Raw genomic sequence first — 22729 nt, 5'->3', positions numbered from 1 at the left:
ACACACACACACACACAGTCACTAGCCCTGTGGTGCACTCAGTCTCACAAAATTACAAAACTCATTAAATTTAAGGAGGCAGGTTAATACAATGATGGGAATGGAAAAAAAACAAACTATCATGTTTCCTCATCTTCTTTACACGCAGCGGAAGGAAGAGGGAGGCGGGGAAGGCAGTGTAATGTTATTTTGGGCAATGAGAGATACCTCACTTAATACTGTATTTCGCTTTTTTAGGTGCCCCGGACCCTACTGCAGGCGCCAGCGTGGATGATGAGAACTGCTGGCATTTGGATGAGGAGCAGGTTCAGGAGCAAGTCAAACTCTTCTTGTCCCAGGGAGGATACCACGGCTCAGGCAAGCAGCTCAACCTGCTATTCAGCAAGGTGAGGAGCCGCCGCCGTTGCTCCACACTCACACACCCCCACAACAGCACCGTCTTTCCGCACTCAGGTTCTCCCTCAACCACCACCATTACATGAAGAATAATGTAGTCTCACCCTGATCTTTTCCTCCGCTTCTGGTTAATATTTTCCCTCTCTAGTGCACTTATGCTCCCCCCTGAGAAGAGATATTTGTCCTATAAGTAATCTCAGACGCACATTGGCACTTAGACGTGGTGTGCTGCCTCTTAGTCAGAGATAATTGCAGGAGCGAGACGGGAAAAGCTATATTTACGCTCACAGGCCACAACATTAGGTACACCTGCTTATTGTTTTGGCCCTTTTCTCTGTGTATGTCAAGTGAGTGAGCGGTTTGTTATTGCATCCATGGTGTATAAACGTGTGTACATGACAGCACTCTCACCCTCTCTCTCTCTCTCTCTCTCTCTCTCTCACTCTCTCACTTTCACTCCTCCACTGTAGGTGCGAGAGATGCTGAAGATGCGTGACTCCAACGGAGCGAGGATGTTAACACTTATCACAGAACAATTCATGGCCGACCCTCGGCTGGCGCTGTGGAGACAGCAAGGCACCACCATGACAGACAAGTACAGACAGCTCTGGGATGAGCTGGGTAAGTTACACACACACACACACACACACATACACACGTCACAGTATGCACAGTCACGCACACATTCAACAAGGTGGGTGGGTGATCAGACGCAGACATCACCACGAAGGCACACACAGACATGTTTCATGCGTGTTAGATAGCACACACATTTATAGCGACACACACTTTCTCAGGGTGAATGTAGTCTATTCTAAATGATCAACAACTTCTTTAAAGCACATGGAGCCTCATGAATTATATTTGACTCAAAAATGGCAGTGTTATACTAATTCAAGCGCAATACTTTCGTGTCCGCTTCACACGCAATACACGTAGGTGACATTACTGCAACGTCAGACATGTTGGACATGCTTCAACATGGCGCACACGCTCCAATACACTCCACAAATATGGCGGATGTGCTGCCAAAATTACTCTCCAAACGTAAATATTCCCATTCATTCGGTTCATTGTATTTTCAGGGCATTAAATCAATCGCAACAGGACTCTTTATGTCGTCTTAAAAGACGCTCTAATCCAGGCAGGCTTCATCGGTTCCTGCTCCTAAGACTACATGAGACAGCTGTTGTCTGAGGGGATGGTGCAGGATCCAAAGTAGTTATCTTCTAAGGTAGAGAGTAGAGATGTCCGATGATATCGGACTGCCGATATTATCGGCCGATAAATGCTTTAAAATTTAATATCGGTTTCAAAATTATTGGTATCGGTTTCAAAAAGGTAAAATTGATGACTTTTTAAAACGCCGCTTTGTACACGGACGTAGGAAGAAGTACAGAGCACCAATAAACCTTAAAGGCACTGCCTTTGCGTGCCGGCCCAGTCACATAATATCTACGGCTTTTCATAATAAGTGAATGCAATGCTTACTTGGTCAACAGCCATACAGGTCACACTGAGGGTGGCCGTATAAACAACTTTAACATTGTTACAAATATGCGCCACACTGTGAACCCACACCAAACACATTTCGGGAGAACATCCGCACCGTAACACAACATAAACACAACAGAACAAATACCCAGAACCCCTTGCAGCACTAACTCTTCCGGGACGCTACAATATACACCCCCCGCTACTCCCAACCCCGCCCACCTCAACCTCCTCATGCTCTCTCAGGGAGAGCATGTCCCAAATTCCAAGCTGCTGTATTGAGGCAAGTTAAAAAAAATAATGCACTTTGTGACTTCAATAATAATAAATATGGCAGTGCCATGTTGGCACTTTTTTCCATAACTTGAGTTGATTTATTTTGGAAAACCTTGTTACATTGTTTAATGCATCCAGCGGGGCATCACAACAAAATTAGGCATAATAATTTGTTAATTCCACGACGGTATATATCGGTATGTTGAAGAGGTTCATTTAGCCTACTAATGTGTGTTTATAAGTGGTTGATTTATGTAGGCTAGTAAGGTAAAGTTTTGTACCTGACAAGTTTCGGCTATCTTGCTTCTGCAACCTTCATCAGAGGTGTCACGTGATGTTAGCGTGACGTCATCTGTGACGTGTTATATGGATTGTTCAGGTGGGATGGCGGTGTCCCCTGGTGTGCGCCGGGGGTAGGGCGGGGCGCCCCCTGTCGTCTGGATGTCTACCAAACGGCCCGGGGGCGGCCCTGCAGGACTGTGTCTCAGGTGTGGGATAGTCGGTAGGCTCCTACGTCCTTGTTGACAGTCTTTGGGGCGCCCGGGCGCACACCAGGGGACACCGCCATCCAACCACTTCAGGTGGGATGGAACAATCCATATAACACGTCACAGATGACGTCACGCTTACATCACGTGACACACCTCTGATGAAGGCTGCAGAAGCAAGATAGCCGAAACTTGTCAGGTACAAAACTTTACCTTACTAGCCTATATAAATCAACTACTTATAAATGTATATATCGGTATCAGTTGATATCGGAATCGGTAATTAAGAGTTGGACAATATCGGAATATCGGATATCGGCAAAAAAGCCATTATCGGACATCTCTAGTAGAGAGTAATGATTCCCAATATGCCCGAGCAAAAATAGTGACAGTTTTTTCTCTGCCATTTTGCACCACAAAAGAGCAAAACCATATTTTGGATGGTGCACCATTCCCTCAGATTACAACTTTCCATCCAGTCGTGAGCAGAAACTGATGAAGCCTCTGATTAGAGGCAGAAGGTTTTTTAATTCAATATGAACAGTTCAGTTGTAATCAATTTTCAATGCCCGAAAAATATCAAACACGGCTGACAGGCTGTAAGAATCAGTCAGACATGGTGGATATTCTGTATCACACACCAAAGTCATAGTCAATATGCTGCTAAATACTCCTCAAACATGGCCGACATTCTTCAATATGTACACTTCAAACATGGCCGACATCCTGCAGCACACTCGTCAAACATGGCCAACATTTAGCCACAAAATACAAAATCAGGTTCCATTAGCATGTCTTCAGCTGTTTTTTATTAGTCTCATGAGAGATGCTCAAACAACATCAAATGTGACAAACACAGGACAGCCGCCATGTTGTCTTCATCCTTTTTGTCTGTGTCATGCCATAGCTCTTGTTGCTGACAATGATGTCTCTCTCCTTGTTCTGCACTTTGTTTGGGCAATGCAATGATCTCATCTTACGTATTTTTTGCCGTCCAACGTGTATGCATCGGCCTCCTTTTGAAGTCAGCATTTCAAACCCCTTTTTGCCGAGTCCTTATCGCTTTGTGTGATGTCGGCTGAATGCTGCCGTTCGCCTCTTTTCTCTCCCACTCTCGCCTTCTTTTTATTCTTTTGTCCTCACTTTTTCTTTTACGCTACAACTCCTCGTCTTCCTCTTGCTCACTTGTCCTCTCATGTGTCTTGTTCGTCCACATCAGCTATTTCTCAGCTCTTTCATTTGTCGTTTCCTCATTTATTTTTATGAACCCCCTTTTGTTTCACTCCCATTTTTCAGAGGCTCTTGTCCCGTCCATGTTTTTGCCCTTTCTCCCCGACTTTTTCACACACAGAGTGCACATCTCTTTCAGTCTTGAGTAAAATCCCTGATTGCGCTCGCGTCCCAAGGGACTCAGACACTTTTCGTACTCTGTTTGTTCCAATTTGTGCCAAAATGATGTGTGCGTTGCCTCGAGACTAGTAAAGTCCTATCACAGTTTTATGCGGGCTGCAAAATGTCCTCTATCAAAAAAAAAGTGAGGAATGCCGCAATGACATATGCTCTGTATTTTGTCGTCCAGGCGCCCTGTGGATGTGCATCGTACTGAACCCGCATTGCAAGGCCGAGCAGAAGATGTCGTGGCTGCGGCAGCTGCGCCGCTGGAACAGTGTGGACGTGTGCCCTTGGGAGGATGGAAACCACGGCAACGAGCTGCCCAACCTCACCCACTCGCTGCCTCAGGGTGCCCATGGCAACCAAGGTTGGTCAATCACACAATCTTTAACTTCACGGGATTATTTGAACACAAAATAAGTGTCAACACAGACAACTTGTCAGTACGTACAAAGTTTACGTAGCATGGCGAACAGTTTCTCTGTGTTCGCTCTTACAATAACAATGTCACTACAACTTGGTTATTATACAGATAATGGGACCTAAATGAAGTATTGTTTGCAGTTTTTAGATGCATTTTAAAGTGATCTAGAGGCAGAATGGATTGCTCCCATTCGCTGCATTGCTAGCCACCTAGAACGAGCCGATTATTGCAAGTTAGAATGCAAAAAAAAACCCATTTTGTTTTCTTTTCTCTCATAGGTATTGTGAAAGTTAGGCAAACAAAAAAGTGCAGTTCCTCTTTAAGTGTTCAATGTGATTTAGAATGTTGTTTACATTAGAGCTGGGCGATATGGCCTTTTATTAATATCTCGATATTTTTAGGCCATGTCACGATACACGATACATATCTCGATATTTTGCCTTAGCCTTGAATTTACACTTAATGCATATAATCACAGTAGTATGATGATTCTATGTGTCTACATTAAAATATTATTGTTCATACTGCATTAATATATGCTAATTTTAAACTTTCATGCAGAGCGGGAAACCACAATTAAGTCAATTTACCAATACTGTATTTATTAAACGGTTATTAAGCAGTGGCACAAACATTCATGTCATTACAAAACAGAAAGTGCAAGATTGTCAGAGACATTTTAAATCAAGCTATTAGTAAAGATGTTCAATAAATAAATGCTTTAAAATGTAATATCGGATATTATCGGTATCGTTTTTTTTATTTTATTTTTTATTTTTTTTAAATTAAATCTACATAAAAAACACAAGATACACTTACAATTAGTACACTAACCCAAAAAAACTCCCTCCCCCATTTACACTCATTCACACAAAAGGGTTGTTTCTTTCTGTTATTAATATTCTGGTTCCTACATTATATATCAATATATATCAATCTGCAGTCTGCAAGGGATACAGTCCGTAAGCACACATGATTGTGCGTGCTGCTGGTCCACTAATAGTACTAACCTTTAACACTTAATTTTACTAATTTTCATTAATTACTAGTTTCTATGTAACTGTTTTTATATTGTTTTACTTTCTTTTTTATTCAAGAAAATGTTTTTAATTTATTTATTTATCTTATTTTATTTTATAATTTCTTTTAAAAAGGACCTTATCTTCACCATACCTGGTTGTCCAAATTAGGTATAATAATGTGTTAATTCCACGACTGTATATATCGGTATCGGTTGATATCGGTAATTAAGAGTTGAATAATATCGGAATATCGGATATCGGCAAAAAGCCATTATCGGACATCCCTGACTATCAGTGCACTTTTGTGCATGATGTCACTAAGATGACATATCAAAACAACACTAAATTAAAGTGCACTTTTTGTACAGAACGCAGCTACAATAGTTTAAAACTAATAAAGTGCACTTTTGTGCATGATGTCACACAAGATATTTCAATAACTGTCAAATAAAAATGAGCTGCATAATATGAAATCAAATGGTTTATGTCCTTCGCTATGTGGTAGGTTCCTGCGGACGTTATCTCCTTCTGTTGTTGACAAATTTTTTCATATGGTGTTGATCTGGAAATGGTTGCTTCGGCATTTTGTGGGTATGGCACCGAACGGAGATGTTGACATGCGGAGTTTCAAGCACTCTTCATTCTCTAGCGGGTGACTTTTCAAATGATGCTACAAATTACCAGTTGGTGCTACTTTTTGTAGCAACGCTTTTGCCGCATACTTGTTCGACATCTTCCCGCTTGAAGCCAAACCACCGCCAGACGATGGACCCCGTGCTGTTTTTCTTAGGAATGAATTCTTCCTTCATTTGTTACCAGATTCGCACCTTCTTTCTCTCGTATTACCACTCGCACCGGTCCGCTAGCATCACAGCTAATGTTACCCATGCTGCTGCCTCTCTGCTCCGCGAGGGCGTATGACGCGACAGTATGTGACGTATGTAAGAAGGTGCGCTTGTTTTATGTCTCTGAGAAGGAGAGACAAGAAAGAGTCAAAAAAGCCTGTAATGTAATGCCTGCAGCTAAAAGCAACTGCGTGAGAACGTATACTCGATTATCACGATATAGTCATTTTCTATATCGCACAAACCCGCGATATATCGATATATTGCCCAGCCCTAGTTTATTTACACTGATTAAGTGTTCTCCATGGTTGTGTTGACATGTCCTTTCCTTTCTGTGTTGATAGCTGAGGGGATTATACTCAGAAGTAGGTTACATTTTAAATAAAAATGAATACATTTAATAATTTGTAGTTTTCTCCGGGTCCATATTCATAAAAATATCAATAATTATTGATAGACCTAAACACATATATCCTGATACAGTTTTCAGCTATATCTCCCAGCCCTAGTAGTTGGTCTGCAAAAGTGGCCCCTTATGGCTCCTCTTGGCTGTCCTTTTCCGGGCACTTACTTGCGACCCTCTCCTGCAAGCTTAACTCCACAGTGGGCTCTCGTATACTTCATTCTAGCAAGGTTCCAGGACCAGCTTGCCTCCAGGATGCCTCCCTGGTGAGGTGATCTCGCATGCCCAGCCAGAAGGAGGCCTCAGGGCAGACCTCGGACATGCTGGAGCGACAAATATGTCTCAAAGCTAGCCTGGAATTTAGCTTCCTGATTAGTGGCTACATCGCCATGTTTCTTTCTTTGCTCTTTCTATTTAGTCACGCTCTCTTGCCCATGTTTTTCTGATTGCTAGTGTCGTTGGCGTGCTATTGATAAGTGATTACAATCTAGCAATCCACAAATGAACTGACTTGACAACTGCTTTGATCTGTGAAGGTTTGTTATTTTTTTATAAAAAATATTTAAACTTCCATGTACAAAGAATTGATTGTCTTTATGGGAGCTTAAAGGGGAACTGCACTTTTTTGTGGGGAATTTTGCCTATCGTTCAAAATCTTTATGAGAGACAAGAAGATAAGTTTTTATTTTTTGTATTCTAATTTGTAATACCGTATTTTTCGGACTATAAATCGCAGTTTTTTTCATAGTTTGGCCAGGGGGGGCGACTTATACTCAGGAGCGACTTATGTGTGAAATTATTAACACATTACCGTGAAATATAAAATAATATTATTTAGCTCATTCACGTAAGAGACTAGACGTATAAGATTTCATGGTATTTAGCGATTAGGAGTGACAGATTGTTTGGTAAACGTATAGCATGTTCTATACGTTATAGTTATTGGAATGACTCTTACCATAATATGTTACGTTAACATACCAGGCACGTTCTCAGTTGGTTATTTATGCCTCATATAACGTACACTTATTCAGCCTGTTGTTCACTATTCTTTATTTATTTTAAATTGCCTTTCAAATGTCTATTCTTGGTGTTGGGTTTTTATCAAATAAATTTCCCCATAAAATGAGACTTATACTCCAGTGCGACTTATATATGTTTTTTTTCCTTCGTTATTATGCATTTTCGGCCGGTGCGACTTATACTCCGGAGCGACTTATACTCCGAAAAATACGGTAATCAGATCATTCTGGGTGGCTAGCAATGCAGATAATGGGAGCAATCCATTCTGCCTCTAAGTCACTTTAAAAATGCATCCAAAAACAGCCAACAATTCTTAATTTATGTTCTGTAACTTTTATAATAACTAGTTGCAGAGACATTGTTATTGTAAGCACAAACACTGACAAACAATTTTTCTGGCGTAGTAACACATCGCCTTGCGACGGCATGCTACGGCATTAGCTGTGAGCGAGTTTTGTTATATTTTGTATATATGATATAGACATAATATAATATAATATCAGTATATATAATATACTGTACATATATTATGTAAATATTACGTATGTTATATTTATATCGCTATATTTAGTCTATTTATACCTGCATTGTCCTTTCCATCCTTACACTTTCCATCATTGTAACTGAGCTACTGTGTGGAACAATTTCTTTTGTGGATCATTAAAGTTTGTCTAAGTCTAAGTTTTGCGTCAGCAACCGAATGGCTTTTGAGTTTGTAATGCACAACACAATGCGATAACAACATTTGTACTGACATTTCATGTTTTGTTTGTACACAGCTAGCTCCACACTGTATGTACTGTAGTTGTACGGTGATGTGATGCATGTATCATGATCAATATTATAGTGACTTTCTATATGGACAGATGTCAATTTCTGGTCCAGCTGGCCGGGGATGTTTTTTTTCCAGTTAAGTTTGGTTATGCACTCCATTTCTGTCTGCATAGCTTGGCTTCAAGTTCCTCATTTGCAGTGTCAAGTCACGCCGACCTCACTCGCTCGGCTTCCGTCCGCTCCAACGTTGCGTCCTCTGTTTGTGCTCACTTCTATAAGCAGCCGTTTATCCTCCAAAGATTCAGCTTCAAAAAGATAAGGTTGTGAATCCTCGTTTGTCCAAAAATAGCCATCTTGCGTCATCGATTACCTAATCTGCCATGATTACAATTACATGTTCCGGTAATGTTTAAAATGACCAAAATACGGTAAATATGGAACATATTACATATTGTTATGAACGTGTGTGTCTGTTACTACATTATATATACATTTGCAGTGTGTATATAAAAAAGTTGATGGAGGGCTTTGAAGGCTATTACCGTGACTCCTATTAGCCACGTCTTGCAAGCATTATTAATCTTCTTTAGAATCCTAAAAACGGCGTATGTGTTCTTGTCGCTCATGATTGTGAATGATAGGCAACTAGAGATGTCCGATAATATCGGACTGCCGATATTATCGGCCGATAAATGCATTAAAATGTAATATCGGAAATAATCGGTATCGGTTTCAAAAAGTAAAATTTATGACTTTTTAAAGTGGAGTGGTACACGGACATAGGGAGAAGTACAGAGCGCCAATAAACCTTAAAGGCACTGCCTTTGCGTGCCGGCCCAATCACATAATATCTACGGCTTTTCACACACACAAGTGAATGCAAGGCATACTTGTTCAACAGCCATACAGGTCACACTGAGGGTGACCGTATAAACAACTTTAACACTGTTATAAATGTGCGCCACACTGTGAACCCACACTAAACAAGAATGACAAACACATTTCGGGAGAACATCTGCACCGTAACACAACAGAACAAATACCCAGAACCCCTTGCAGCACTAACTCTTCCGGGACGCTACAATATACACCCCCCGCCCCCACTACCTCGTACCCTGTGACTTCAATAATAAATATGGCAGTGCCATGTTGGCATTTTTTTTTCCATAACTTGAGTTGATTTATTTTGGAAAACCTTGTTACAATGTTTGATGCATCCAGCGGGGCATCACAACACAATTAGGCATAAAAATGTGTTAATTCCACGACTGTATATATCGGTATCGGTTGATATCGGAATCGGTAATTAAGAGTTGGACAATATCGGATATTGGCAAAAAAGCCATTATCGGACATCTCTACAGGCAACATTTTAAAAAAATAGCAGTTTCCTTTTACTTTATTCTCAGATTGGCTAGGAAAATGAGGACATTCTCTCTTTGTTCGATATAATGTATAAAAAACAAACATTCCTTCTGCTGACGTCCTCTTCCTCTGCAGACATGCGACCCCACAGGACTGTGTTCACGCGGGCCATCGAGGCCTGTGACCTGCACTGGCAGGACCGGCACCTGCAGCACATAATAGCCAGTGACCTCTATGCCAACTACTGTTACCATGACAACCAGGAGGGCTCACTCTTCGACTCGCGCGGCTGGCCCTTGTGGCATGGTGAGCATGTGAACTTGCACAGTGTAGAAACCCACTAAGTTCAAAGAATGTTAGGGTTGAATGTTGCCTTTTTCGCTCTCCTTCAGAGCACGTCCCCACAGCCTGCGCCAGGGTGGATGCGCTGCGTTCCCACGGTTACCCCCGAGAAGCCCTCCGACTGGCCATCGCCGTGGTGAACACGTTACGGCGGCAACAGCAGCGGCAACTTGAGCACTTCCGCCGACACAAGAAGGGTAAGGCTTCCTACAAAATATCCCACATAAAATATGTTATCCATGCTGACAAATGTTTACTTCCATTCCTCCCAGAGTTGCTCCACAAGGGCCACACTTCCATTACCAACATGGAGGGCTGGGTAGGACACCCCTTGGACCCCATCGGCACTCTCTTCAGCACCCTGACCGAGTCGGGACGAGGAGGAGAAGAGGGATCCAATATCTGCTTGGACCTCTCAGGTAACCCTGACCGTATGTTGTACATTAATCCCTTGTTTATCTTCTAATTGGTTCCAGGCCTGACTGTGATAAATTAATTTTCCCTTAGTAAGATTCTTATGAATAAATCAAATATGTTCATTGTTAGAGCATAAACAAAAACTGTTTATGACCTTCTAAATACAGGTTTCAACTAGGGATGTCCGATAATGGCTTTTTTGCCGATATCCGATATTGTCCAAATCTTAATTACCGATACCGATATATACAGTCGTGGAATTAACACATTATTATGCCTAATTTGGACAACCAGGTATGGTGAAGATAAGGTCCTTTTTAAAAAATTTATAAAATAAAATAAGATAAATTAAAAACATTTTCTTGAATAAAAAAGAAAGTAAAACAATATAAAAACAGTTACATAGAAACTAGTAATTAATGAAAATGAGTAAAATTAAGTGTTAAAGGTTAGTACTATTAGTGGACCAGCAGCACGCACAATCATGTGTGCTTACAGACTGTATCCCTTGCAGACTGTATTGATATATAATGTAGGAAACAGAATATTAATAACAGAAAGAAACAACCCTTTTGTGTGAATGAGTGTGAGTGAATTTTTTGGGTTGGTGCACTAATTGTAAGTGTATCTTGTGTTTTTTATGTTGATTTAATAAAATTAAAAACATTTTAAAAAACGATACCGATAATAAAAAAAACGATACCGATAATTTCCAATACCACATTTTAAAGCATTTATCGGCCGATAATATCGGACATCTCTAGTTTCAACCAACGTTGCTTCTGCTGCGCAATTACACACTGCTCACGCGTCTTAGGCCGCGCACAAAATAAAATCCCACCTGAACTCTAAACAAAATAAACACAACAATTTATTTTGTATGATTTTGACAGGTGACAACAAGCGGCCACAACAGATAAAACAATGTTCGTCAATACTGTTAAATTTGTGTAACATCCGTCAAGACGCTTTCGGGAGGGCAGGAATTCCATCGATCACTTTAGTGAGCAAAACTGTCAGTCGGCCGCAACCACACCAAAGACATTAGTAAAAAACATGAAGTGCATAAACAGTTTTTTTTACTCTCCACTTAATAAGAAAAACAGGCACGTAAACAATGGCTTCATCGGCATTAAAACGGAAATTGACGTACTCATTAATAAAAAAGATGTTATTTCGATATATTTAAACTTAATTTAGAATACAAATGGGTAAAAATATATAAAAAGACAACCGTGACAGAGTGAAGCTACACAACATTTTAAACGCGATGTGACAAGGAACTAGGGCTGGGCAATATGGCCTTTTTTTAATATCTCGATATTTTTAGGCCATGTCACGATACACGATATACAGTATATCTTGATGTTTTGCCTTAGCCTTGAATGAACTCTTGATGCATATAATCACAGCAGTATGATGATTCTATGTGTCTACATTAAAACATTCTTCTTCATACTGCATTAATATATGCTCATTTTAAACTTTCATGCAGAGAGGGAAATCACAACTACCGGTAAGTCAATTTACCAAAACTGTATTTATTAAACAGTTATTAAGCAGTGGCACAAACATTCATGTCATTTCAAAACAGAAAGTGCAAGATTGTCAGACATTTTAAAACAAGCTATTAGTGCACTTTTGTGCATGATGTCACCAAGATGACATATCAAAACAACACTAAATTAAAGTGCACTTTTTGTACAGTACGCCACTACAATGTTTTAAAACAAATAAAGTGCACTTTTGTGCATGATGTCACACAAGATATTTCAATAACTGTCAAATAAAAATGAGCTGCATAATAGGAAATCAAATAGTGTATGTCCTTCGCTATGTGGTAGGTTCCTGCGGACATTATCTCCTTCTGTTGTTGACTATTTTTCATACGGTGTTGATGTGGAAATGGTTGCCTCGGCATTTTGTTGGTGTGGCACCGAACAGAGATGTTGACATGCGGAGTTTCAAGCACTCTTCATTCTTTAGCGGGTGACTTTTCAAATGATGCTACATTAGCAGTAATGCTACTTTTTGTAGCAAAGCTTTTGCCCCACACTTGACAAATTACGGTTGTCTGTTCGACATATTCCCGCTTGAAGCCAAACCACCGCCAGACGATGGACCCCCTGCTGTTTTTCTTGGGAATTAATTCTTCCTTCATTTGTTACCAGATTCGCACCTTCTTTCTCTCGTATTACCACTCGCACCACACCTAACGTTACCCATGCCGCTACCTCTCTGCTCCGCGAGGGCGTATACGTATGTGACGTATGTAAGAAGGTGCGCTTGTTTTATCTCTCTATGAGAAGGAGAGACAAGAAAGAGTGAGAAGAGTCTGTAGTGTAATGCCCGCAGCTAAAAGCAACTGCGTGAGAACGTATACTCGAATATCACGATATATTCATTTTCTATATCGCACAGAGACAAACCCTACGAGGAACGCTTGTATTGATCCCGAATGGGTGCTCATCTTTTGAAAATTAATTTTTTCGTACAACAGGCACATTATTTTTTGCAAATCTTCCTTGTTTTTTTTTTTATCAATATAAATAACAATAAATCATTATCCATTTATTTGAATACATTTAATGCATGAAATATGTTTAATGAGACCAACATTTGATATACAAACATATTTAATAAAAAAAAATTTTAACATTTTTTTAGCTTCATTATAAAAACAATGTCCACATTGATTAGAAAGTAATAATACTTTCTTCCCCCGTGACCCAACCTCAGATAAGCAGAAGAACATGGATGGATGGAATTAACTAAACATCTAAACAAGTACTTCCATTACTAACATGTGCAAGGCTAATAAATAATAGTGCAGTGGTGAATAGAGCAAAGAGGAAAAGAACAAATCATCAGTGGATAATAATAATCATAATAACACATCAATATTATAACTATTATGATTATTTTGTTATTAGTGCATCTACTGACAGATGGGTCTCATAATCTTTAAAAACTAGTTACGCCTGTGTTTTGAACTTTAACAAAGGGTTCTTGAATACACCACAATTATTGTGCAATTAGATACAAAAGTGAAACTTAATGGGGAACTGCACTTTTTTGGAATTTTGCCTATCGTGCACAATCATTATGAAAGATGACGACGGATGGATTTTTTTTTTAAATGCATTTTTCTAATGAATTCTAACTATTAAATAAACAAAACTAAGTGTCTGCTTAGAGTGGAGCCAATGAGAGGTCCTCTATTCCGCTCATAAAATCTAATAAATAACCATTCAAAAAACGCCAACAAGACACTATTTACATTTGGTGACTTGTATATTAATCAATTATTACTGATATTGTTATTATAAACGCTAACGCAGACGATCTATTTATAGCAGCGACGTGATCGCTAATCTGCCTTGGAGACTCTTTATGTGTAAGTAATTTGCAACTAGAATTTTTTAGTAATTGTTTATATTGACTAATGTGGTGATTTAGACTGCAATTTTGATCAATTAAGGACACTTATTATGTATGCCTAGCTCATGTGTTATTGTGTGCTCAGCTGTTGTGTAGCTGCTAGCTCCAAGTAGGTAGCCTATAGCCTACATTGTGTGCTTACTGACTTTTTGTTTCTTTTTTTTTACCTAAATTGAAAAAAATGGTATTGTGTTGAACCCTATAGAACAGACCTGGGCATTCTGCGGCCCGCGGGCCACATCCGGCCCTTTCTGCGTGCGTCCCTGTCCGCCCCGCGTGAGGCCAATCATAAATTACAAAATAAATTTAAAAAAGTATCTATGTCGAGTGTGCAATACAACGGTGCTGCTTTTGTTTTGAAAAGCGTTATTTGTATTACTTCCGTGTGGACGTATGCGCGTGCGTGATTGTGAGTGAATGTGAACAGCTGCAATCACAAATTACAAAATAAAGTTGAAAAAACATCTATGTCGTGCGCGCAATACAACTGTGCTGCTTTTATTTTGAAAAGTGTTATTTATGGGCGTATGTCCGTGTGTAACCTGTGAGTGAAGGTGCACAGCGACAAGTGATGCACGGTTTACACCCGAGACGCTAAAAAGAGAAAAGTTGATGACGAATGGCGTGTTTTCAACAAGACATGGACTGCAAAGCAACGTTCCCTCTAAGGTGCGCGCCTGCGCAATTGCGCACTGCTCAAGCGTCCTCTACGCACAGCAAATATATGCCGCGCACCAAATCAATTCTCATCTGAATTCTAAACAAAATAAACACATTTATTCTGTGTAATTTTGCAATGCAACTCTGAGTGACAGTGACAACAAGCGGCCCTAGCGGTGTTCGTCAACACCGTTCAATTGAACACCGTTCAATTATTGTAACGTCTGTCGAGATGCTTCGAGGCCAGGAATTATATCGATCACTTTATTGAGCAAAACTGTTTATATTCGGCCATAACCACACCAAAAACATGAGTAAAACACTTCTATATCGAAAAACTAGTCATTTTCTGCCGTACAAACCAGGCCAAAACCAACTTGTCATCTGTCACCAACACGCATACCACTAAACCACTGGTGCGTTTATGGCCACACAAAAAGTCGGACAACTCAAACACCACACAAAGTTACACTATGACTCCTCAGTCATACGTGTTCTTATTTTACTGTCATTTATTATTAATATTAATTTATTTGTATTAATCATGGAATGCTGTTACTAGAGAAAGTTACAGGAATGCACACTTCATCCTATGCTTACATTTCATTGTGCAACATGAGGATGTTTAAGGGGAACTAAATGTGATCTCTGAAAGGGGTACAAATGATTTCCAAAGCAGTGCTTTTGGTATAAAGTTAAGTTAGGTTAAATGAAAGTATTATTATTAATTATTATTATTATTATTATTTATCGTACGCTATATATCAAAAATAATATTGAGCAAAATTTTATTGAAATATTGTCGATGTGGCCCTCCAGCAGTGCTCGGGTTGCTCATGCGGCCCCCGGTAAAAATTAATTGCCCACTCCTGCCATAGAAAGTAATAATTCAGTTTTTATTTTCCCTCGTAGAAAACATTTTTTTATGTGCTTAATATTTAGTCCTGTACGGAGTCATTCTGAGAGCTCTTTTGGTTTGACCATATAATCAGAATTTATTTTAAAAACGACTCATATTCATGTTTCTTCCTAGACTGCTCCAGTGTGGTGACTCGAGCAGACCTCCAGCGCATGCCCGTGCAGAGACTGCTGGGCGATGGCGAGTCGTACGTGGCGCTGGCGGTGGAGACGGCTCTGATTGGCCTGGGCCAGCAGCGGGTGATGCCGGACGGGCTGTACGCTCAGGAGAAGGTGTGTCGCAACGAGGAGCAGCTGTTGGCCAAGCTCCAGGAGGTGGAGCTGGACGACTTGCTGGTGAAGATCTTCCGCAAGCAAGCCGTTTTTCTGCTGGAAGGTAAGCAGAAAGTGGATTTGCCTGAACTTGTGTGTGTATATTTACTTTTGAAAACACATTCTTCACTTGGACTCGCTATTTGTTCTGCTTTCATTTTGTGGTGCAAATCGAGGCAAAGCTGACCAAAATGAGCTCCTAGCCCTGTAAAACCCGCCCCATTGTGTCAGCACACACACACGTATTATACTCTACAGTGTGGTCATTTATGGTGCAGAATGCTGCAAAAGGGCGGAGGGGGGCCACCGTCAAAATACGACTCCCATCTCCACCCAAACCCCCAATCTGCACCAAAAACACAGGGCTTGGCACGACCACCCACCTCTGGCTCTGTTTCTAATAGACAGAGGCCCCCGTGCGGCTTTTAGAGGGCTGCAACCGACGCCACCATCTGATGCGGTCTGTGCTTAAGGGTTTTTTTTTCTTCTTCTTAAATAACCCACCAGAGACGACAGGAAGCACCATTGGAGGGGGTGGGGTAAGAGAAGTCCAAATGTGCTCACGAACATGTGGTCTTTGACATCATTGTTTGTTTAAAGGCCACGTGGCTTTGACTCTTCCTCGCCAGACCACTTCTGTCCTCTCATAGGTTCAGATCTCTTTTTAAACACATTAGGTAGAGAAAAAAAAATCTGTCAATGTGAAAGCACATCCACATACTATCAAATTAGTAGGGCTAACTAACTCTAAGCCTTAACTGTATATCTGTTGTAGCCAATCAGAAGCCTGAAGGAAGTAATTTCCAGAAACAATTATATTGAGAGCGCAGATCTTTGCCAAGTTTGAACCATGAACAAAAGCTATTCTGTCCATCATGTTATATTAGCCAACGGGACTGTACTACTTTTGGATTCTTTGAAAAAACAAAGTAAATAAAAACACGCCAAAATAATACTGGTTCACAAAAGTGACTTGAGACTTGGACAGGAAGAGACAGAACTCTACCAGTTGATGAGCGATCAAAGCACAGTAAATAAGGTTTAAAGATGTCTCAATCAACATTTTTTGCCTCCAATCTCGATTAGAGTTTGAGTCCCAAACCGATACTTTGACAATACACAAAAGAACTGAAAATGTTTTATAGCTAATACCTGAAATAAACACAATGACACATTTTTACAAAGCTGATCTTATAAAAAATTGAGTTTGCGAGTATTGTTGCAATTCAGATGATGTATTAAATTTGTGGTATTGAATGCTATATATTCAACTAAATAAAGTGGCTAATGCACACTAACTAAACCAAATCTAAAACTATTATTGGCTCCCATTTAAATCATTTGGGTTTTGCTCTCAAAGCCTTCCTGTAACCAGAAACGTAATCCCTGATTTTGTAAACAATAACAAAAAACACCCCAAAATATTGTGTAATAACAACAAGAAAAAGAAATACATCGATCTTATCACTTAAGTATTATTTATTCATTCATCAGCGGTCACTCGAAGAGAGTATGACGATCCTCCTGGTAGGGGGGTACCCCTTTATGGAGGATGCCTGTGCGTGACTTTGTTTAACGTGGGGAGACTGGTGCACAGACAGTCACCGCACGATCCTTGACAGATCCGGGTCAGGGTCCAGTGGCATGGAATCCAAGACGACTGGGGCATCCCAGCCGTTGTGATGCTCCATAGGGTTAGCAATCATCCTCCGCCGGGTGCCTTCTTCCGCCATCGCAGCCGTTGTGGTGATTCTTACGTCTACCTTCTTCCGCCTGCTCCGTTGTTGAGGTCTTCACCGTATCCCTGGCTAGAGGGCAGTCAGGTACTAGGCCTTTGCCAAGGGCCACCTGGGGTAACAGTAGTAAAGGGGTTAACCTCCTAGTGCCCCAAGACCCCATAGAGGAGCCTCTGCTGCCGGATGCACTTTAACGTCATGCCCAGGACATATATTACTATACTAGGTATCGATAGTATCAATATCTGGCTGGATCACCCCTACTTTACATTGAAGCTTTAATGTTTAGCTTCTTGTGTAGCCATTCCTTTTCCTCTTGTCCTCCAGTGAAGAAACTTAGTTTATTTTCCACCACGGTGGTGAGGTTTAGTATCTTAGAAGCGGCTTTGCACTGTGGATAGACGGGCGCGTTGCTTGCAGCTTGTTCTGGCAAAACACGGAACCTCCTGGAATTAATGCCACCCCTGCATGTGTGCAGCAAGGAATATGGAAATGTAATTGTGTCTCCCTGAGCGTAGTTTCTTCCATATTCGTAGGCTACTTAAACATGGAAACAATGTTGAAGCGCAGGTGAACACATTCTTACGTGCTTTTTATTTTGAACGTCTTTGCGGCGTTCCTTTATTGACCCGACAATTCTGTTGCTTCACGCAGCCGGTCCGTACTCTGGTCTTGGGGAGATCGTCCAAAGAGAGAGTGTTCCCATGCACACCTTCGCCCGCTATCTCTTCACCTCCCTCCTACCTCATGACGCTGAACTGGCGTACAAAATTGCACTGAGAGCCATGCGGTAAGTGACTAACCAATGCTGCTTTTTAATGCAACAAAATATACAGTTTCTGACAGAAGTGACACATTTGAACGATATTTGTTATTATGATACAACTACTTTAGTGTTGTCAGTGCACAGCTTGTATATAAATATAGATGTATTATCTACTGAAAATCAGTCAAATCTATATTGCGATATACAGTATATTACAGATTACAAGATTTTATTTGGCATGTAAATAATAGAACCATTTCAAAACTATTACCAAATTTGGCTGCTGATGTATGCGGTACCATATTGTCATTTCTGGTTGTATTATTTTCTCAAAACTAATATTCATCTACAGTTCTTGCTACCTGACTGTGAATATCTGGTTACTTTCTGTTGTAACATGGTTCTATATACTCTTCTTTTAAAATGTTCAAAAAGACTTATTCTTCTGTTTGGATATTATACATTAGTTTTAGGCGATACTAAAAATGTAGGTATCGATCCAATACCAAGTAGTTACAGGGGCAGTAGTGGTCATATTAATGATAATACTGATACTTAAAATTTTCAGTGTCATTGAATGATAACATTTTTGATCAACATTATAATCTGGTAAAAACACAGAATGGCAAAATCCATTACATATTAAAACTATTTCTTTATTTTGAACAAAACAAATGCAGTTGGGAAAAATTAGTAAACATGAGCAAAAACTACTATTGTTTTGGATTTAAATCTTTTGATTTTTGCCCTTTTAGCCCTACGCTGTCCAGGTACTGTATTTTTCGGAGTATAAATTGCTCCGGAAGTCGCACCGGCCGAAAATGCATAATAAAGAAGGAAAAAAACATATATAAGTCGCACTGGAGTATAAGTCGCATTTTTTGGGGAAATGTATTTGATAAAACCCAACACCAAGAATAGACATTTGAAAGGCAATTTAAAATACATAAAGAATAGTGAACAACAGGCTGAATAAGTGTACGTTATATGATGCATAAATAACCAACTGAGAACGTGCCTGGTATGTTAACGTAACATATTATGATATGGGGTGAGTTTTTCCTTGCCCGTATGTGGGCTCTGTACCGAGGATGTCGTTGTGGCTTGTACAGCCCTTTGAGACACTTGTGATTTAGGGCTATATAAATAAACATTGATTGATTGATTGATAAGAGTCATTCAAATAACTATAACATATAGAACATGCTATACGTTTACCAAACAATCTGTCACTCCTAATCGCTAAATCCCATGAAATCTTATACGTCTAGTCTCTTACGTGAATGAGCTAAATAATATTATTTGATATTTTACGGTAATGTGTTAATAATTTCACACATAAGTCGCTCCTGAGTATAAGTCGTTGAAAAAAACTGCGACTTATAGTCCGAAAAATACGGTACTCTTCTTTTAAATAGTTCAAAAACACTTATTCTTTTGTTTGGATATTATACATTAGTTTTAGGCGATACTAAAAATGTAGGTATCGATCCAATACCAAGTAGTTACAGGGGCAGTATTGGTCATATCAATGATAATACTGATACTTAAAATTTTCAGTGTCATTGAATGATAACATTTTTGATCAACATCATAATCTGGTAAAAACAGAGAATGGCAAAATCAATTAAATATTTAAATTATTCTTTATTTTGAACAAAACAAATGCAGTTGGGACAAATGAGTAAACATAAGCAAAAACTACTACTGTCTTGGATTTAAATCTTTAGATTTTTGCCCTTTAAGCCCTACGCTGTCCAGGTAGATATTGCCTGAATTTGTAAACAATAACAAAAACGACAAAAACGGATTTGCGATAACAAAAAAATATTGATCACTGTGGTATCGACCATATATTGATAATATACTTGGTATTATTACTCTCAATATTTGTATCGATCCGCCCACCTTTACATTTGAGAGCGCTATCTTAGTAGTTAGCATGGCTTATTGTATCCTCCTACATAAGTCCTATGGTGTGTAGTGTAGCATATTTCCCGGTCCTCCAGTGATAAGGTAGTACTTTATTTGCTTTTTATCTTGCAAGCAATGACGCACCATTGCCTTGAAGACGCGGCTTTGCACTGTGAAGGGACGTTAGCCACTAGCTTGCCTGCGGGAATGCTACATTGCGTTGAGGACACGGTTGTGCGCTTGTTGCTGTCAAATTTACTGTACACAGCCAGAATGTGTCATCAACAAACAAATGTAGGGGTGTCCCGTTACGCTTTCGCTCCCAATATGCTACTGATGTTGGAGCCTTGAGTATTGGCCGATACTGATCAACCGATGCAATATCAGCGTGAATTGTACATACTTTGATGTTGTAGTGTGGAATGTTATATAAGGATTGATCAAGTGAAATGACTTAAAACAGAGATCAATAGCAGGTATTACAATATTAACCTTTATTATTATCCTTCTGGAATGGACTTGTGCTGTCTTTAAATTGAAGTGGGGTGTTAACTGTTTTCTTAGCGTCACCCTAATGGTCACAACAATTAAGTGAAGTTCATGACACAGTGAATTGAATGATGCGGACATGTTTGTTCCTGGATACTTTCTAATACACATGTGCCTTGGAGACTCAGTATGTGTAAGTAATTTGCAACTATAATTATTTGGTAATTGTTTATATTGACAAATGTGGTTCAGCTCAGTGGCCTTGTGGTTAGAGTGTCCGCCTTGAGACTGGGAGGTTGTGTGTTCAAACCCCGGCCGAGTCATACCAAAGACTATAAAAATGGGACCCATTACCTCCCTGCTAGGCACTCTGCATCAAGGGTTGGAATTGGGGGTTAAATCACCGAATTATTCCCGAGCGTGGCCCACGCTGCTGCTCACTGCTCCCCTCACCTCCCAGGGGGTGAACATGGGGATGGGTCAAATGCGGAGGACAAATTTTGCCACACCTAGTGTGTGTAACAATCATTGGAACTTTAACTTTTAGACTGCACTATTGATCAAATAAGGACACTTGTTATGTATGCCTAGCTTGTGTGCTATTGCGTGCTCAGTTGTTGTGTAGCTGCTAGCTTTAATTCGCCTATAGCCTACATTGTGTGCTTATTGGAGGACATTTTGAACATTCAAAAGTAAATGCTGCTCATTTCGGAGAGCTTATATTGGAGATTTTAGATCAGTGGTTCTTAACCTGGGTTCGATCGAACCCTAGGGGTTCGGTGAGTCGGCCTCGGGTTTGGCGGAGGTCAAAACACACCCGACTCATCGTGTAAATAAAAACTTCTCCCTATTGGCGTATTACCGATACGGCAACAGCAGAAGTCAGACTGATTTGCAGGTGTGTCATTTGTTGTGAGTTTATGCACTGTGTTGGTTTTGTTGTTTGAACAAGGTGATGTTCATGCACGGTTCATTTTGTGCACCAGTAATAAAACATGGTAACACTTTAGTATGGGGAACATATTCACCATTAATTATTTGCTTATTAACATGCAAATTAGTAACATATTGGTTCTTAACTAGTCATTATTAAGTACTTATTAATGCCTTATTCGGCATGGCCTTATTATAACCCTAACCCTCTAACCCTAACCCTAACCAAATAACTCCAAATGAAGTCTTTGTTACTTAGAATATGTTCCCCTAGTGTCCAAAAAACTCTAAATTAAGTCTTTGTTACTTAGAATATGTTCCCCATACTAAAGTGTTACCAAAAACATATAACTTTGTCTTGAATTTGAAAAAAAAAACATTTTATTTTTCACTAAAGAAGGGTTCGGTGAATGCGCATATGAAACTGGTGGGGTTCGGTACCTCCAACAAGGTTAAGAACCACTGTTTTAGATGCAAACCGATATAATACGATACATGTTTTGCTGCTGATATCAAGCAGATGTCAATATCGGATCGGGTCACCCCTGTTTAACAGTTCATCTCTGCTGAGTCATCCCCGACCACATCGGCTGCTGTTTAAAAAAACTACTTGAAAATGCCGCTGTTTGGTGACTCAGCATCATTAGCCACTTAGGGGCGGTATACCTCGGTTGGTAGAGTGGCCGTGCCAGCAACTTGAGGGTTCCAGGTTCGATCCCTGCTTCCTCCATTCTAGTCACTGCCGTTGTGTCCCTGGGCAAGACACTTTACCCACCTGCTCCTAATGCCACCCACACTGGTTTAAATGTAACTTAGATATTGGGTTTCACTATGTAAAGCGTTTTGAGTCACTAGAGAAAAGCGCTATATAAATATAATTCACTTCACTTCACTGCTTT

General features: G+C 40.0%; 1 protein-coding gene and 1 long non-coding RNA gene across 6 annotated transcripts in view; one reads left to right on the top strand and one right to left on the bottom strand.

Moving 5' to 3' along the window:
* Nucleotides 1-22729, top strand: part of LOC133632917 (zinc finger SWIM domain-containing protein 6-like) — a 157351-nt gene that overhangs the window by 105465 nt on the left and 29157 nt on the right. For 4 of the 5 annotated variants that reach the window (XM_062025742.1, XM_062025740.1, XM_062025741.1 and 1 more), the window contains 8 exons: nt 238-386; nt 867-1017; nt 4234-4413; nt 10038-10208; nt 10295-10441; nt 10517-10675; nt 15796-16056; nt 18383-18518. In XM_062025742.1, the coding sequence (XP_061881726.1) occupies nt 238-386; nt 867-1017; nt 4234-4413; nt 10038-10208; nt 10295-10441; nt 10517-10675; nt 15796-16056; nt 18383-18518 (1354 nt within the window). The remainder of the gene's footprint in view (nt 1-237; nt 387-866; nt 1018-4233; nt 4414-10037; nt 10209-10294; nt 10442-10516; nt 10676-15795; nt 16057-18382; nt 18519-22729) is intronic. The other variant, XM_062025744.1, reaches the window with a different exon arrangement.
* LOC133632921 (uncharacterized) overlaps nt 15749-22729 on the bottom strand; it is a 93987-nt gene continuing 87006 nt past the window's right edge. Inside the window, exon 3 of the long non-coding RNA XR_009821732.1 lies at nt 15749-16049. This is a non-coding gene — a long non-coding RNA (uncharacterized LOC133632921). The remainder of the gene's footprint in view (nt 16050-22729) is intronic.

Source organism: Entelurus aequoreus, linkage group LG17 (assembly GCF_033978785.1).
Source record: "Entelurus aequoreus isolate RoL-2023_Sb linkage group LG17, RoL_Eaeq_v1.1, whole genome shotgun sequence".
Lineage (NCBI taxonomy): Eukaryota > Metazoa > Chordata > Actinopteri > Syngnathiformes > Syngnathidae > Entelurus > Entelurus aequoreus.
The sequence above is the reverse complement of the archived record's forward strand: the minus strand, read 5'-3'. Positions and strand labels throughout refer to the sequence as shown.